Raw genomic sequence first — 18,119 nt, 5'->3', positions numbered from 1 at the left:
GCTTTGGGGATTTAGGCTTTATGATGTCCCTGAGGTTCTTCTTTTATAGCAGTCGTATTTTATAACTCAGGGGTTAGCAGACTCTCTTCTGTAAACCACAAACTAATCAGCATTACAAACTTTGTGGGCTTCCTGGTCTATTGGACCATGAAGGTAGATACAGGCAATGTTATACAGATGACATGGCTGTGTTCCAATAAGACTTTATCTACAAAATGGGCAGTGGGCCAGGTGTCTGTTATAAACCTCTTCTAGATCACATATACATCTGTTTAGAATGACAAAAATGACCACCAGTAAACTCATGCTCAGCTTTGTATGATTGTTGTAAGTGAGGGCCAGTTGAAAATAGATTGCCTCTGCAAAGAGCACTGAGGTGAACTTAAAGTACATAGGAGGGTTAGGGGAGATGGCCCAGTGGTTAAGAGCACTGGCTGCTCTTTCAGAGGATATGAGTTCAATTCCCAGCACACACATGACAGCCCACACCAGTTCTGAAGAATCCTAAACCCTCACACAGACATACATACATTCAGGCAAAACACCAATGCACATTAAATAAATAAATAAATAAATAAATAAATAAATAAATAAATAAGCCATTAAGTTCATAGGAATATTAAGGTGCCCCATAGAATGTTTAGTCAAGGCTGACTTTGAGTTCTCCTACAGATTAATGTAAGTTTGATTTTCACTTGATTCTTTTTTGTTCATGAAATGTTATAATCCGTAGACATAATACTGATCACAAGTCTTCCTGAGCCCAGCATGGCTTACCCATGCCCGTGGAGCTTCCTGCATCTCTTGTGGGTTTTTTTCCCCCCTCTGCTTCTCATTCACATGTCACAGGGTGAAGATTGTGTGACTTCCTCAGTCTTCCCTGGGGATTGTATTTCTTTGAACCCTAGAGCTGCCCAGCTGAGCTGGGACCAATGTGGGACATGGGAAGGTAGATGGCCCTGGGCCAGGAAGCACTCTGATCCCATACAAGCATTCTTGCAGGTGCTGGAGATGTTCATCCTCGTCCTGCAGCAGTGCCACAAGGAGAATGAGGACAAGTGGAAACGGCTTTCTCGGCAGGTTGCGGACATCATCCTGCCCATGTTAGCCAAGCAGCAGGTTTGTCACCAAGGCCCTAGTTTGCCATCGTGTAGTGTGACTTGATTCAGAGTGAGCTGAGATTCTTATGAAGGTTGGTTGTACATTGCATCCTGACGGGTTCTTGCTTTGAAAATTGTTCTTAATGCTGCTCGTGGGGCAAGTGGCTTCCTTTATTCCCATTATCCTTTGAGGTTGAAATTACCTTCTCACTTTACAAGTGGGGGAACTAAGGGTCAGAGAGGTTATTGAGGTTTTCATCTTCACAGAGCTTGAGGGTGCAGGGTCTGTAGTTGGTTGGCCCAGTTCTGACTTAAAAACTGAGTCCTTTCTTATTATTCTGACTCCTTTATTCTAGTCAGTCAGATATTTTATTTGATCTAGCTTTCTTTATGATGTTTCACTTGTTTTTCTTATCACTTAAAAACTAACCTAGCACTTGCTCAGAATTTCTGTAATCAGATGACATTACTAGTGAATTCAGAAACTGCAGTGGCTGTTCTACGTCTGGTGGAAACAAGCAGCATTGGCCCCTGGACCATGTGGGCTTCAAAGCACAGAAGTCTGTGCTTTCACCATATCCCCATTACATACAATAGAAGATAGAGAATAGACAGAGCCCACCTATAGACAGCCCTTCCAGAAAGCCTGTGCAGCTGCCAGATGAAGCTTTGGCCATGCTTTGAATGAAACCCCCTGTCATTTGGCAGGCACTGCTTTTGAAGTAGGTCCTGAAGAAAGCACAGTAGATGAGGTTCTCCTTATTTCATATGCAGTTGTAGGCATACCATATCAGTATTTGTATTGCAGGGACTGATTGAAAATACTTGAGTATTGAAAAACAGTGCTCTCCCAGCTTAGAGTGAAGCTTTCATTGAGACAGACCGTGGATAATAAAGGAATACATTACTGAAGCATATAAAATATCAGAGGATAGTAGTTATCTGTTGCAAAGAGGGCAAATAGTGTCAGGGTAGGAGGATGCATTAATTGTTCAATCATTGACCAAAAAGGAGAGCCTTGCATAGGGGTGACATTTGAGTAAACATGAAAGAAGGAAATTTCTAGCAGATACCTTCAAGAGAGTGCTTCAGGCAGAGCAATGTAAAGTCTCGGAGATTGTAACATTCCTGTTGGATACAAGAAGGTAGTCACAGGGAAAGGAAAGATGGGAGGGCTGGAATGGAGACTATGTTCTGAAGCCTTATTTGGGTTATGGTTGAAAGTAGAGTGGAGGGTTACTGCTGAAAGTAAATGCTTTTAACTGAGAGGACATGATGGGGATGGTGGCGATTGTATGCCCTCGAGGTGCAAGAATGATGTGTGTGGAGTTGGCATTTCCATCAGGTTGCACAGATATGTCTGTGGTGCTTAATTCCACAGATGCACATTGATTCTCATGAAGCCCTTGGAGTGTTAAATACCTTGTTTGAGATTTTGGCTCCTTCCTCCCTACGTCCTGTGGACATGCTTTTGCGGAGTATGTTCATCACTCCAAGCACAATGGTGAGTCTCACCAGTACTGGAAGGCAGCTTCCAGCCCAGAGCTGCCACAGCTGGTGAGTGGATCTTAAGAATCTGCAACTTTTAACTGTCAGTAGTGGCGCACACCTTTAATCCCAGCACTCGGGAAGCAGAGGCAGGTGGATCTCTGTGAGTTCGAGACCAGCTTGGTCTACATAGAGCTAGTTCCAGTACAGCCTCCAAAGCCACAGAGAAACCCTATTGGGGGCCGGGGGTGGGTGGGGGGGATTTCATTTTTCCAATTCTCCAACTGAGCCTGATCCTGCTTCTATGTAATCATACCTGGGGCTAGTTTTGTAGGAACTTTCTGATGAAGTAGTAAATTGGGTTGATTTTCTTCCTTGGAATTGGCAACAAAGGGAAATTTAATCATCTTTTCTTAGCTTTAACATATATATTACCTCTTTTTAGGCATCTGTAAGCACTGTACAGCTGTGGATATCTGGAATCCTAGCCATTCTGAGGGTTCTCATTTCCCAGTCAACCGAAGATATCGTTCTTTCTCGTATTCAGGAACTCTCCTTCTCTCCATATTTAATTTCCTGTCCAGTAATTAGCAGGTTAAGGGATGGAAACAGTAATTCAACACTAGGAGAACGCAGTGAAGGGAAACAAACAAAGAATTTGCCAGAAGAAACATTCTCAAGGTATGCTTTCTTTCTGAACCTATAAACTGACCCAAGTCTTTTGACTGGTCCTGTGGTGTCTCAGCAGCAGCAGCTAACAGTATTTGCTGGTTTTGCTTTGGGTCTTTTTTTTTTTTTTTTTTTTTTTTTTTAAGGTTTATTTCTTTCTGTTAAATGTATATGAGTGTTTTGCTTATGTGTAAGTAAGTATACTGAGTGCACATGGAGACCATTGCACATTAAATCTTTTGGAACTGGGCACTTAGAAGCTGCCTTGTAGGTTCTAGATCCTCTTCCAGAGTAGCAAGTTCTCGTGAACCTCAATCCATCTATCCAGCCCCCTTACTCAATTTTTATTCTTCTCTACCTCACCAATGGCCTTGATTCACTCCTGTGTTAAGGTTCAGTCTCATTCTAGCTCTGTCCTTGTGACAGACTTAGCAAGAGTGGCTCATCATGATTAAGCAGGAGTGGCCTGCCCTGAATGCAGTGTATTAAGGGGTAAATTGCCTGTGGCGTAGTTAAAAACCTAGGGTAAGCCACTGAAAAACCAGGCCTGTTTTATTTTCACCATGTGCTGCTTTAAGAACCTCATTGTCAAGGTGAATAGCATCTACAAGATACCTGCAGGATCAGCTCATGTATTCCCTTCCACATAGTATGGGAGCTCCTCAAGGGCAACGGTAGTGGTTACTTTTCAGGCACTTGCCAACACTACATGGAGAAGCATCTGCCCACTCCTGGAGCATTTATAGGTTAGAATAGTGCTGCAAACATACTCTTTAAAGCCTCCCATATTTCCAGGGGGAGACACGCACGGTACCTTGTAAACCCACCCACTGCCATTTTGTTTACAGGCTCAACTGGCAGCCTGTTACCCTCCCTCCGTTAAGTTGAAGGTGTGGGTAAAATTGATGTTACACTAAATTCCTGTGGCAAATTACCAGCTGATAAAGCTTTAAAAAAAATAACCCCCTGTCATTTTGTTTTGATGGGCCTCTTAAGGTGGTATAATTATTTCATATTTGAGGAAGGTGATATGGAGGGATGCAGAAACTTAGTCCACAATGATGGTGTGAAACATTTAATACTCACTTTGTTCAGGGTCCTACCCTAGTGTCTTTTTTACTTTACACAAACTGATGGTCCTCACACTTGTGCTCAGTATGAGCTCACTGATAGTAACCTAACATGCTGTTATTTGCTCCCTTTCTTGGAAGGTTTCTTTTACAGTTGGTTGGTATTCTTTTAGAAGACATTGTTACAAAACAACTCAAAGTGGAAATGAGTGAACAGCAGCATACATTCTATTGCCAAGAGCTAGGCACACTGCTCATGTGTCTGATCCACATCTTCAAATCTGGTAAGTGGATCTGATTAGACTTTGTAGTGTTTCATGTTCCCTGTCTCCAGCAGGGCCCTCTTCCCATGTGAGAACATGATGATAGGCAGGAACCTGATACATATGATTCAGCAATTACATTGGTAGCCAGATATCTGATGAAAGGATATGGAACAGAGTGCTTGGAAGATAGCTGTATACTAGTTTTCATAACAGCATTCATTATATAGCTAAGATGCAGAAGCAACTCTGGCATCTCTTGGTGGGCTGGTTGATATGCCAAATATGATGGCTTATACAGAGATTATAGAGCCAAATGTGTTTATGCATGGAATATTTTTCAGCCTGAAAAAATGAAATACTTCTGATATAAGAAACAGAATGGGATAATTAAGATAGCAGTTAAGAGTATTTTCTGTTCTTGCACAGGACCCACCTTTGCTTCCCAGTATTTTGTAGAGTTTCACAATCATCTGTAACTCCAGTTTCAGGAGATCTGATGCCCTCTTCTAGGTGCACATACATACATCAGGCAAAACACTCATATAGTAAAATTATAAAGCCAACATAGGTGACCCTTGAAGTCACTGTGTCAAACAGTAATAGAGACACAAAAAGATAGACATTGTGTTTCATTTATCTAAGATACTCAGAAACCAAGATGGTAGTTACCAAGAGCGTCAGGAGAAGGATTTAATGACTTTAGGGTTTTAGTTTTACAAGATGGAAAGAATTATAAATGGATGCTGGTGATATTGCATAACATAAATGCATTTAATACCAAAGCTATATATTTAAAAATTATCAAGGTGGTAAAATTTTATATGTATTTTACCACAATAAAAAAATAATTGGAGGCCAACAAGATGACTTAATAAATGCAGATGTTTGCAACCAACCCTGACAACCTGAGTGTGATCTTAAAGACCCACGTGGTAGGAGAGAATCAACTAGTTCAGGTTATTCTCTGACTTCCACATACATGCTGTGGCACGTGTGTACCCCTTCAATAACAAATAAATGTAAAAATGAGACAAAACCTACAGATTCATTTCTGGGAATGTAGGTCCATTGGAGCTACATACAAAAACCTTCACAGACACCAAGCACATACAAAATCCTGGTTTTGATTCCTACCTAACCTAAGCATGATGGCACACACCAGTAATCTCAGTATTTACTTGTAATCCCAGCAACCAGAAGGTGGAGGCAGAATTAGAAGTTTAAAGTCTTCCTCAGTTACATGAGTTTGAGGCAGGCCTGGCCTATATGAAGACCTGTGGGGGGGGGGGGAGGAGAATTAACACTTGTTAATTGAGGAGCAGAGTGTGATATGGTGATTTCATCCTGCAGTCCTGTGGTGTATTTACATGTCCCTGCTGTGTTTTCTATCTTGGCCTTGCTCTCTGATGGACTCATTTCATGTGGCAGAGGGTTGGCCTCTGGCCACAGTGGTCTGAGCCTCTGAATTACAGTAACTGACCTTGCATTACCCCCATAGGCAGCCGTGAGCTCCTTCCTGGCTGCTTTGACCAGCTTGGGCAGCCTTCCCTTGAGGGTGTGGGTTGCTTTGTGAAAGGAAGAGGAACAGGTGAGAAACTGATGTGCTTGCTGGGAATTGAACTCAAGACCTCTGAAGTGGTTAGAAGCAGCCAGTGCTTCTAACCACTGAGCCATCTCTGCAGTCCCCTTCTAGATGCATTTTAAGTATGTGCGTTTATGTACATATCTTAGAGTAAAAGGTAGTCACTGTCCTTAGCCTTCATCCAACAGGACTTACATTTTGACCTGGTGTCCTGGGGTCAGGCAAGCAGATGCCCTTTGTGCCTTTGTGGAGCTTCACAGTCAATGGGAAGGATGGTACATTACCACTGACTTAGGAAGATATGAGCAGTTTATTGATAATCTTTGAGGGTGCCTGGTAAGCTCACTTGAAGTGACAGGAGAAATGAAGTTGAACCCAGGGTGGGGAGGAAAGTGAGCTGCCCAGGTGAGCCATGGAGAAAGAGGAATTTATATGGACTGCCTCCCTTGTTTGCTGGCAACCTTGGCACAGTAATGGGCCGGAATTTAATTTTGATAATGGGTGCTAGTTTCAAACTATCTTACTTCCTAATGCTGATTTTTTTTCTTTTTAAAGATGTTTGTTATCTAAAGATTTATTTGCTTACTTGTTTTGTGTGTATGAGAGAGAGAGAGACAGAGAGACAGAGAAAGGTCATGTGCATGCCAGGCCCTCTAACACATGTAGAGGTTAGAGGGCAACTTGTCATGAGTCTGTTCTCTCTCTCCATCTTGTTTGGGGCAGGCTCTTGTTTCTGCGGTTCTGCCGCCAACAAGGGCATTTCACCAGCCCTCCAGCTCTGCCTCCCTTCCTGCTTTAGGAATCAGATGCACATCACCACATCTGACATTGTACATGGGTCCTGGGTATGGAAATCAGTCATCAGACTTGTGTGGCAAGGGTTTTTACCCACTGAGCCACTGCCCTGGCCTACAAAGATCTTTTGATTTATGCTTCACTGACCACTGTAGCAAACTGAAACTCAAGAAAGTATGCCTGTTTATGAATAGTAGATTGTTTTTAGTTTGTTGGTCATTTAATATTTTCTGTTGGTTGGTTTCAATCTGATATCTGAAGAGCTTTCTCTTGCTGCCTTTGGATGGCAGATATCTCTACTGTTTCCTGCTCACCCAGTAGATTGCCATGTAGTTTGGGTACTTAACCTCCAGTTGCTGTAGCTTCCCCATCTTTCTTCAAAAATCTCAAGGAAGTAAAAACACTCAACATTATGTGTTGTGTGTCAGTGTTGTCTAGCAAAACTTGCAGTGAAATTGTTATGCATCATGTCTGTACAGATACAATGGCCTTTAGATGCCTATGTGACTGGGTAACTAAAATGCAGGCAATATATGAGGTACTTTGTATGTGATTTTTTTTTATTAATTAACTTAAATGGCACCATGTTTTTAGTGGCTTGTGTACACCCTTCTGGAAGTACCTGTCGTGGTTAGAAGACATGCAGGCTTTGCCCTAGTGCTGTTAAGTTGTATACAAATGTCTATTTCTCTTGTTTATGACACTAGGTGGCAGAACTACTGTTTTTGGGTATTTAGTTGGTCTCAAGATAGGGTTTGATAAATCAGCTGTACTTTTATAAAGATATATTTAGCTCTCTTGACAGTTGTCCTGTTTGCTCTTGTAGCCCCTTGTGTTTTTGTCCCTTGATTCTCAGCTGGTCAGAGTTGTAGGATGTCATTCTGTCTGCTGGCTGTGGCTCAGTTCTGTGTTCTCCCAACTGTGGCCTGAATCCTTTGGCCCTGTGTCGGCTGGTTCTTTCTGACCACCTGTGCTCAGGCTTCCCCAGCAGGTGTTTTGGAGCTCCTAGAGAATGAGGCAATGTCAATCAGCAGAGGGGCAAATGTGATCTGAAACTTTAGTGACTGGTCAGAAAAATTACAGTTTGGATCTAGGGAAAGGCTTATCAGTGAAGTGCTTGCTGTGCAAAGTATGAGCACCTGAGTTTGGATTCTCAGCACCTGTCTAAAAATCCAGGCACCACTTCTATAATCCCTGCAGACAGCTGGAGAGAGATCAAGATCTGTAGGGCTCAGTGGCAGTCAGCCTATCTAATCTGAGCTCAGGTTCAGTGAGAGACCTTGTCTCAAAAATTAAGGTAGAAAAGCAGTATCAACCCTACATCAACATCTGACTTCAACACATGTGTACCCAGGTATACACATGCACCCACACTAAAGTCACAATTCTCTAAGTGCCAAGTGCTGTAAACCCGTAAGTGGGAAAAGTACTATGCCTAGCTACCTGGTACTGGGTAATGATGAACAGTAGAGACAGTCCCATAATGTATTACTTTTTTGTTTGGTTCTAGGAATGTTCCGGAGAATCACAGCAGCTGCCACTAGACTCTTCACCAGTGATGGTTGTGAAGGCAGCTTCTATACTCTAGAGAGCCTAAATGCACGGGTTCGATCTATGGTGCCCACACACCCAGCTCTGGTACTGCTCTGGTGTCAGATTCTACTGCTCATCAACCACACTGACCACCGATGGTGGGCGGAGGTGCAGCAGACACCCAAGTAGGTACACAGCTTCCCAGGCCAGGCACCAGCCCAGTGTTTGGCCTGAGGCTTGGCTGCTATGAGGGCATTTTTGTTTTCCATTCTTCATGAGGCTTTGTAAAACTTCGGCTTCATATTAATCATTTCTTTCTTGGGTACTGTTTTGTAGGGAAATGTGGTCTGGCACAGGCATTCAAACTAAACAGCTACTTTTTCGCTGATTGTTCAAACTCTCTGACACTGTCCCATCATGTGGGCTGTGCCTGTGAGGCTCCAGCCCTCCTGCCCCGTCCTATGGCTTCATTGGTTCCACAACCAGACGCATTGCAGTGTCTTCACTTTGTTATGACTAAATGTGCTCTGTGTGTTCTTAGATAATGAAGTAATTATTTAGCAAATTTCAAAACTGATTGGAAGTATTTTATTAATTTATGTTTATTATTCAGATAGACTGTTTCTGGTTATGGGTGGCCCTCTTTTTTGCAAAGAGTTTTTAGGTTTAAATCTTAGTGTCCAGAATCTCAACTCACTGAAATATCTGAACATATTTAAAGGTAAAAGGCTGTGAGCCTCGATGAGTCAGTCCTTAGTTTACGGACACTCATGAGCCTCTGTCAGGACAAATCCCTTAAGGGAGAGTATAGTTGAGATTAGCTCCTTTGCCTGGCGAAAGGAGACCAGGGCTCCCAGGGGCTCCCAGCCAGACCCGACTTTTACATTCTGTTAGGAACGTTATTGCCTATTTGCAGTGTGCTGCTTAAATGGTCCCTGCAAAGGAAACAGAAATGCTACTTTCTGCCTGTATGTGGGTGACTTGGGGAGGCACCCATGGCATCATTTGAAATGGCTAGAGGTTCTCTTAGGCCTGACACATTAGCTGAGCGAGCATGTAAGAACTCACTTATACTCTTCCTTACGGAATTTGTCCCGACGGGAAGCCTAGCTCTGATTATTACATGTACATGTAAGTCAGCCGTGAAGCTGGGCAGGAAGCTTGCTGGGGGCTAGGGATTTGCCTATGCCCCAAGCCCCTGCTGCCACCAATGCTATGGCTCCACAGACTGCTCTGAGCACAGGTGCCCTTGGCACCACGCTGTTCATTCCTTTCTTCTTTCCTTTGCATTTTTCACATTTATTTGTTTTATTTAAAAATTGTTTTTAAATTGAGTCACATCACCTCCCTGCTTCTAACTACCCTCCCTCAAGCCCCCTCTATGCACCCCCATTCTCACATTCTTTTTCTTTGATTATATTTGTTACATAAATATATGTATTATGTATGTATATATGTGTATGCACAAGTACATATAAATGCAATCTGCAGTGTCTGATTTTGTTATTTGTATACATGTGGATTCAAAGTTGACTACTCTGCATTGGGCAACCAGTAAGGGGTCTCATCCCTGGAAGAGGCTAATTCTCTTCCCAGCAGTTATTAGCTACTTACAGTTCTTTGTCTAGGGATAAGATCCTAGGAAATCTTTCCCCGTCCACATTAACATATCCATGGATACTGCCTTTGTTGTGGTCTTGCCTGTGCATCCATTTCCCTCCTAGACTGCTTCAGAGTACCAGACTTTCTGGTACTCTGGCTCTTACAATCTTTCTACCTTCTCTTCCATAATGTACCCTGAGCCACAGATGCAGGAACTGTAATGCAGAGGTATCCACTGGGGCTGGGCTTTCCCAACAATCCATCCATGTCTCTCTGCATTATGTCTAGTTGTGGTTTTCTATGATTGTCTCCATTTGTTATAAAGAGAAGCTTCTTTGATGGGAGTAGTAGCTATAAATTGAAACTCACTGCTGGGTATGGTAGAGTATGTCTTTAATCTCAAGCCTCAGGAGGCAGAGGCAGGGAACTTCTGTGAATCCAAGGCCAATCTGTTCTACCCAGCAGGCCAGTCAGGGCTATACAGTGAAAACTTGTATTAAAAAAAAAAAAAAAAAAAAAAAAAAAGTACCAGGTTTCTCTCTAACCCCATAATGGCTCAATCAAGATATCGATTCATTGTCCTCCCACTCCGTCCCTCCTCCAGCTTGACAATCCTGGAAGTTGATGTGGGGGTGAGGGTGGCCTGTGGTTGTTATGTAAAATGAATAAAAATTAAAAAAACAAAAACAAAACAAAAAAAAAACCAGTCACCCCCCCCCCCAAAGCTGGTAGCTCTAACCAAAGGTACTTGCTGCTAAGCCTGATGACTTAGTTTAATTGCAAAGACCCATGCTAGAAAGAGGATTGATTCGCACGTGTTGTCTTCTGACATCCACAGGCACACTGTGGTGCACAAGCACTTAGAAAACAAAAAGAACTGGAGCTCCAAGAACTTGTGTGTACTAAGTTCTTGGAAGAGTCTAGTGGACTCCCACAACTGAGTTGTGCTGGATAAGATATAGGGTGTGGAGCCTAAGTTAATTGTGGACGAGCCAAGAAGGCAGAGGGAAGATAAGAATGGCTCCAGCCTGCTCCAAACAATAGTTCTCCGCAACATCTGTCCACCCCATTGGTGTACAATAGTGTTGAGGATTAAAAGTCATACTATTGTCTGTACAAGAGGAGATCAACCTTAGCTGATAGTAGAGGCCATCTTCTACCAAGATACTCATGGGCACACTGAAATGTCTGTCTTAAAAAACAAAAGTGTTATGGTAATAGAGAGAAACAAATAGGACAGGTGAATTTATTTTAGAATCCTTGATTGTGTTCTGGATCTGCTAGAATAGTCATTATTGGGTAGTTGGAAATGTAAGGATAAGCTTGGTGTGAGTGGTGGCTTTGTAGCCCTAAGCATGTTCAGGAGACCACTGCTGCAGTGTTTGTAAATGTACTCTAGAATCACTCTTCCATGGTGCAGCCAAAGAATTGTGTGTATGCAGGTGTCCAGACCATGTGTAATAAAGTTATTGTGTTTATGTAGAGTATGCATGGATAAAGTGTGTACGTGAACTCAAAGGTGACAAATATTAATAGTTGAATGTAGGCAAAGGCATGGGGCTGCTCATTAAATTTTTTTTTCAGTTTTTCTGTTGGTTTGACATTTTCAGTAAAAACTTAAGAGGAAAAGATGATGGAAGAGACAGCTCTTAGGTGGGGGCTTATTATAGAGGGACTTGGAGCTATAAGAAATGGGGTCATAGACATTTTCTTTTCATTTTTATTCATGGTGTGTGTGTGTGTGTGTGTGTGTGTGTGTGTGTGTGTGTGTGTGTGTGTGTGTACACACCCACCTGCCTTAGCCCACATGTGGAGGTCAGAGGACAACTTTGAGGAGTCGGTACCTCCTTCCATTGTGGAATCCAAGGATCAAACTCAGGTTGTCAGACGTGTGCAACAAGTGCTTTTCCTTGCTGAGCCATCTTGCCAGCTCAAGAGGGGGTTTCTAATGATAGAAATAATGGTTATAGTTATCCAAAAGGACTACAGATTTGAGCGTACAGGAAGGCATTCTTGAGTTGGTGAAGATGGGATTTGGCCACAAAAAAATGGTTTTATTGTAATGTAGTTATTGGTAGTCTTTCAACATTGTAATTATAGTTTCTTTTTCTAATTTATTCTTATTTTATGTGCATTGGTGTTTTGCCTGCATGTATGTCTTTGTGAGGGTGCCAAACCCCTGGGAACTGGAATTACAGACAGTTGTGGGCTGCCATTTGGATGCTGGGAATTGAACCCAGGTCTTCTGGAAGAACAAGCATTGCTCTTAATCACTAAGCCATCTCTCCAGCTCTGAAACTACAGTTTATTCCATGCCCATCACTTCTGGGTTCTTAGTGCAGTGTTCTTCAGAGGAGCCTCCCCTGGCTTTTCTTCATTTGGTTAGATCTCTTCAGTGGCAGTGACAAGACCATAATTGAGCATTAATTGTATGATGATTTGATTAATGTCTGTCTCTTTTTATATTTGCTGTTATATTCCAGCCAGACCTGTTTCATATTCAAACCGTAACTCTTTTTCCTGCTAATTTCTTAATTGCAAATTCTACCTATTATTCTTCAGAGCTTCTTTAAGCAACTTGTAGCTGTGAGTAAGAGCTCCAACTGAGCAAGGGCAGGTATTCTGTGTAACAGTTCTCAATTGACATAGGATACTTGGTAAAATGCCTTTTGTATATCTATAGTCAGATACAAACAGTACCATCATTCCAAGCAGTTCCCTCTTGACCCTTTAGTCATCCCTTCCCCCATCCTTGACATTTTATCAGTACAATGGGGTCCTTCTCAGCAATCTGGACATAGAGCAGAATTTCATAGAAGTGAACCTTGCATCTGGTTATTCATCAGCATCATGTGGTGGTAGTAATCTGTGATCTATTCCTTGTACTTGCTGAGTAGGATCCCATTGTAGATGGTCTAGTTTACTCATCCGTTCACTAGAATGTCTGCAGCTTTAATAAAACTTTATCCTGTAGAATGATATCAGTTGTCTTTTAGTACTGAAGAGTTACAGGTTTGGTCAGCATATTTCAAATGTGCTTGCCCTCCTATGATCTCTATCTCTACTGAGAGTGAGCAAAAGCCAGAAGGGTGTGGTGTGTGTGTGTCAGATATTGTGCTTTAAATATTTGGTTATAATCAAGAGTCTCCAGGGTTATATTTAAAAGAAGAAAAATGGCAGTGAGGAGTACTAAGAATTACTGCTTTAGTGGGGAAACACTTAGAACAGTAACTCCACAACTGCGACTTGCTCAGTAATACTTTTGAAAATGAGTAGAGAAGTATAAAGTGGAACTTTCCTCTGGCACCTGACAGTGTTTGTAGAGCATGTGGAATTTAAAAAACAACTTCTCCATTATCAGACATGGCTAGTATGAGTTCTGAAGTGGACATGCTAATTGGAATTGCAGCTTTATAGTAGATTTTGCTCTTCAGTCAAGCACTGTGATCATCTGCCTGCTACACCTTCTTGTGTCCTTTAGTGTTTTCTAGAAACAGAAGTCTGAGGTGCTTGAACACACAACACCAGTGTGTTGTGGGTTTAAGAAGGAAAGTTAAGCAAAGCCATGTTCAGTGTTGTCTGTGTAAGCTTACTGCTATCCCAGACATCTCCTCACCTCCTCATCTTTCTCTCTTTGTAGAAGGCACAGTCTGTCCTGCACGAAGTCACTTAACCCCCAGATGTTTGGTGAAGAGGAGGATTCTGGTTCAGCAGCTCAACTTGGAATGTGCAATAGAGAAATAGTGCGAAGAGGGGCCCTTATTCTCTTCTGTGATTATGTCGTAAGTGTGATAAATGTCTGCAAGGGTTGTTAGAGGAGGAGAAGACCATATAGATGTTGCTTGTATGCACTTGCTGGGCAACCAGACCATTCACTGTCCCTCCATCAAACTGAGGAGAGGTAGCAATGTTTTTTTTACTCTGGGGTTTAATTGGAATAGCCTGGGCTTTTTATCCTCTCTTAAATATCTAAGTTGATCTTCAAAGGCTTTCATTCAGAAATCACTAGTTTATCACCTTCCCAGGAACTTAGTACCTGGCAGATAGCTGGGCAGTTTTTTGTCTTAAGTTGTAGGCTAGGCTGGCTTGAAACTCACGGTGGAGACCTAGTTGGTTTCAAACTCAAGAGATACCCCTCCTTCTGCTTCCCGACTGTTGGGATTAAGGATATGTACCACCATGCCCAGCAAACACATTTAACAAAGCTAAATGCACTGACTATTGTGGGGTTTTGGCAAAAGTTTTCCAGTTATTTTGCAGGAAAGGTATTAAATATTTATCTTTGGATTTCAGAATAGATTTATCTTTTGACTACTACTTTTTAAAAACAATTACTTTTGTGGAATTTTTAACTAAAAAATTTGCATCACCTGTTTGAGTTATGAAAGCAAGCCTTCTATAATCATATTAGTCTGAAATAAGTTACAGTTACATTTTAATCTAGATTAAAATAAACTTGGTATCACATATACATTGTTATCATAGAGCAGAATGATTTTTAAAAGTTTGAGCCAGACAGGCAGTAGTGGCACATGCCTTTAATCGCAGCACTCAGGAAGCAGAGGCAGGTGGATCTCTGTGTAAGTTCAAGGCCAGCCTGGTCTACAAAGCGAGTTCAAAGACAGCCAGGGCTGTTACACAGAGAAACCCTGTCTTGAAAAAAACAATAAAGTATTGACACTTTACTGATGTTCACTGGTTTTGAGCCAAGGTACATTGTACAGAACATGCTATATTTTCATAATCCTCCCACCTCAGCCTCCTGAATGTTGGGATTATAGGTATGTGCCATGATACCCAGTTTAATATTCACTTTTTACTTAACATCCTCAATATTGAAATAGTTTTTATATTTTGTTCCACTTTTGAGAGATAATATGATATAGTGGGGTTTTTCACAAAAGTATAAGAAAGAATAATTTCATGTTAATACTTTCAAATGGTTCCAAATGAAAAATATTACCATTAACCAGATGTCAATTGATCAGGTTTTGGCTTTTATCTAGGATTATGAATCAAGGTAGAAAAGGATATGTGTGTTTTTAACTATGGATTTAAAAAAAAAAATTCAAGTGAAATTTCTCCCATGTACTGAGATCTATTTTTTGATTCAGAAATTCTGTCAGCTCTTGGTGACTGTTTTCTTCACTAAGCATTGGAGACAGAGTAGGTGTGGAATAGCCCATGCTAGGCTGGCCTGAAGCCCGATGGCAAGCTCAATTACTACAGCATGGGGGACTTCCTTCTTTCCAGTGCATGCAAGCTCCAGGCCAGTCACTAGGGAGGGGCTGCACCAGACTGCTCACCTTACTCCAGTGGGCAGCTACCCCTTGACTTGTCCAAGGACCCCGTGCTGCTTTGTTCATTATGATGTTGAGCTATTTGCTAGTGTCTGTCTCGGAGCTATCGGAGCTAGACATTGCCATTGGGGTGTGGCTTCCTGTGGCTTCTACCACATGAGATCAGAGGTGCAAAGCTCTGTAACGAAGTTTCCTTCCTTTCTCTTATTTACTTGCACTTAGACACTATCTTCACTGAGGCAAAGTTTGTATTTGGAATTTGTTTTTTCTTACACTTTCTAGCCTCTTTGTCTACTTAGAATATATCTTTTATTATATCTTTTCTAGTGTCAGAATCTTCATGACTCAGAACACTTAACGTGGCTCATTGTGAACCACATTCAAGATCTGATCAGCCTGTCCCATGAGCCTCCAGTACAAGACTTTATTAGTGCCATTCATCGTAATTCTGCGGCTAGTGGCCTTTTCATCCAGGCAATCCAGTCTCGTTGTGAAAATCTTTCATCTGTAAGTCTTTAGCCTGCTAGTTTGCTTTCTCTGCCTTAAAAATGGTATGCTAGAATTTTGTCAGTACCAGTTGCCAGTCTGAGAAAAAAATAAATTCTTGTTCCTTTTCAACATTAGCCAACCACTCTGAAGAAAACGCTTCAATGCTTGGAAGGCATCCATCTCAGCCAGTCTGGTGCTGTGCTCACACTATACGTGGACAGGCTCCTGGGAACTCCCTTCCGTGCGCTGGCTCGCATGGTTGACACTCTGGCCTGTCGCCGGGTAGAAATGCTTTTGGCTGCAAATTTACAGGTACTGAAAGATGGTAATTTATATAAAAACCTAGCAAGTCAGTCAAAACATTTAGTCTATGACCTGCTATTGATTGGCAACCGATGGTAGCACGTATGTCATGTTTGTTGTTTGTGTGTCTGACCATATCCTTTTAAAGTGGATATGAGGTTATATGCCACAAAATCCCTAATGTGTTCTTGTCTGTGTAGAGCAGCATGGCCCAGTTGCCAGTGGAGGAACTGAACAGAATCCAGGAGCACCTCCAGAATAGCGGGCTTGCACAAAGGTAGGGCTGCATCATGGGATACTGGCCTTTGTGCAACCAGGGTATAATGACTTAGATATATACAGGAACAAATACAGGCAGAGGAATTAGTGTTCTGGTAGGTGAGTTCACCGTAGCAGTATCACAGTAGAAAAGGCTTTCTACATGTCAAACAAGTGCCTCGTGCTATTACACATGAATAAGTGGCAATCAAACACCTGTTGCACAGAGGGAATTCCTGAAACCTATGGCTGTTGAAGGGATAGGAACTGTGCTTGTTGCCTCTGCTCCTGAACCCTTGATAAATGAGAATAATAAACACAGAATCTAATAGCTAGGCTAGAAGAATTAAATCTGAGAACACTACCTGACTCTTTATAAATTTTTATTTAAATTAAAACAATCTTATTTTATATACCAATCTCAATTCCCTTTCCCTTCTGTCCTCCCATGCCCTCCACCATCCCCCATCCCATCTTCCATCAGCTCCCCAGGGAGGGTGAGGCCTCCCATGAGGGATCATCAAAGTCTGTCATATCATTTGGGGCAGGGTCTAGTCCCTCCACTGTATACCTAGGCTGAGAGGCTGAGAGAGTATCCCTTCATGGGGGAATGGGCTCCCAATGTCCACTTGTACACTAGGGATAAATACTGGTTCCACTGCCAGAGGCCACATGAACTGCCCAGGTGTCCCACACTACCCGACTCTTAGCATGTGTACATTATATTTATGTCTTGCTAAGTGCCATCTCTTCACAGCTACACATTTGCATAATTGTTTGAAAACCTTTTAGAAGCCTTTATTAGAAACATTTCCATCTGTAGTGTGAGCATAGATCCTTGACTACATGGTAAATTAAGAAAACCTTTCATCTCTTCCACTGCAAATGGGAGTGGGCAGCACACACGTGGACATCAGAGAGGATGATTCTGTCATAATTTTAGTCTTCAGAGGGTTTTTATGGCGGTGTTTCTTAATGAGACAAAGTATAGCCTGGATGGTTTTTCAGTCTTCAGAGCCACATGATGTTGTCATTTGACATATTCGCTTCATTGACACGTTCGCTTCAGATGGTAAGAAAGCAAATTGTCATTGTGTTTGACTATAGATGTAGTCATAGATCAAGATGAGAAAGATTATAACAATAATACTTTAGACCAAATGAAATGATTCTCCCACTAAGAATTAGAGTTTGTACCAATACTGCCAAGAAAAAATAGAATAGTTTGTTAGCTGCTATATAGTGTATTGCCTACTGGAATGTTGAGCATAAATGAAATGTCTGGAAAGTATCAACCAGGTATCAGTTGTGGTAATTTAAAGTAACTAGGGCGTAAATGTGCATCATGACTTTAGAATGTTGAAGGGAAAGTTCAAAACATGTAGCATCTTGTTTTAAGAAGTTACTTTTGTTCATTGGTATTAGTTTCTAGGATCCATCTTTGCAAAATTGAGAATTCAAACTAAAGGACAAATTGCTCTGTGGTTTCATTTGTGTTTCAGACACCAAAGGCTCTATTCCCTGCTGGACAGGTTCCGACTCTCTACCGTGCAGGACTCAGTTAGCCCCTTGCCCCCAGTCACTTCCCACCCACTGGATGGGGATGGGCACACATCTCTGGAAACAGTGAGTCCAGACAAAGTAAGTGTCCTGTATGTCTAAGT

The 18,119-nt window shown here is 41.9% G+C and overlaps 1 protein-coding gene across 1 annotated transcript in view; it reads left to right on the top strand.

Moving 5' to 3' along the window:
- The window catches only part of Htt (huntingtin), a 133,081-nt gene that overhangs the window by 79,813 nt on the left and 35,149 nt on the right, over positions 1-18,119 (top strand). The window contains exons 37-46 of the mRNA XM_051200276.1: positions 1,003-1,119; positions 2,482-2,604; positions 3,034-3,269; positions 4,469-4,611; positions 8,481-8,688; positions 13,746-13,887; positions 15,733-15,912; positions 16,030-16,206; positions 16,398-16,474; positions 17,958-18,096. Coding sequence (XP_051056233.1) covers positions 1,003-1,119; positions 2,482-2,604; positions 3,034-3,269; positions 4,469-4,611; positions 8,481-8,688; positions 13,746-13,887; positions 15,733-15,912; positions 16,030-16,206; positions 16,398-16,474; positions 17,958-18,096 — 1,542 coding nt within the window. The remainder of the gene's footprint in view (positions 1-1,002; positions 1,120-2,481; positions 2,605-3,033; positions 3,270-4,468; positions 4,612-8,480; positions 8,689-13,745; positions 13,888-15,732; positions 15,913-16,029; positions 16,207-16,397; positions 16,475-17,957; positions 18,097-18,119) is intronic.

The sequence above is a fragment of the Phodopus roborovskii genome, unplaced genomic scaffold (genome assembly GCF_943737965.1).
Source record: "Phodopus roborovskii unplaced genomic scaffold, PHOROB, whole genome shotgun sequence".
Taxonomy (NCBI): domain Eukaryota; kingdom Metazoa; phylum Chordata; class Mammalia; order Rodentia; family Cricetidae; genus Phodopus; species Phodopus roborovskii.
The sequence above is the reverse complement of the archived record's forward strand: the minus strand, read 5'-3'. Positions and strand labels throughout refer to the sequence as shown.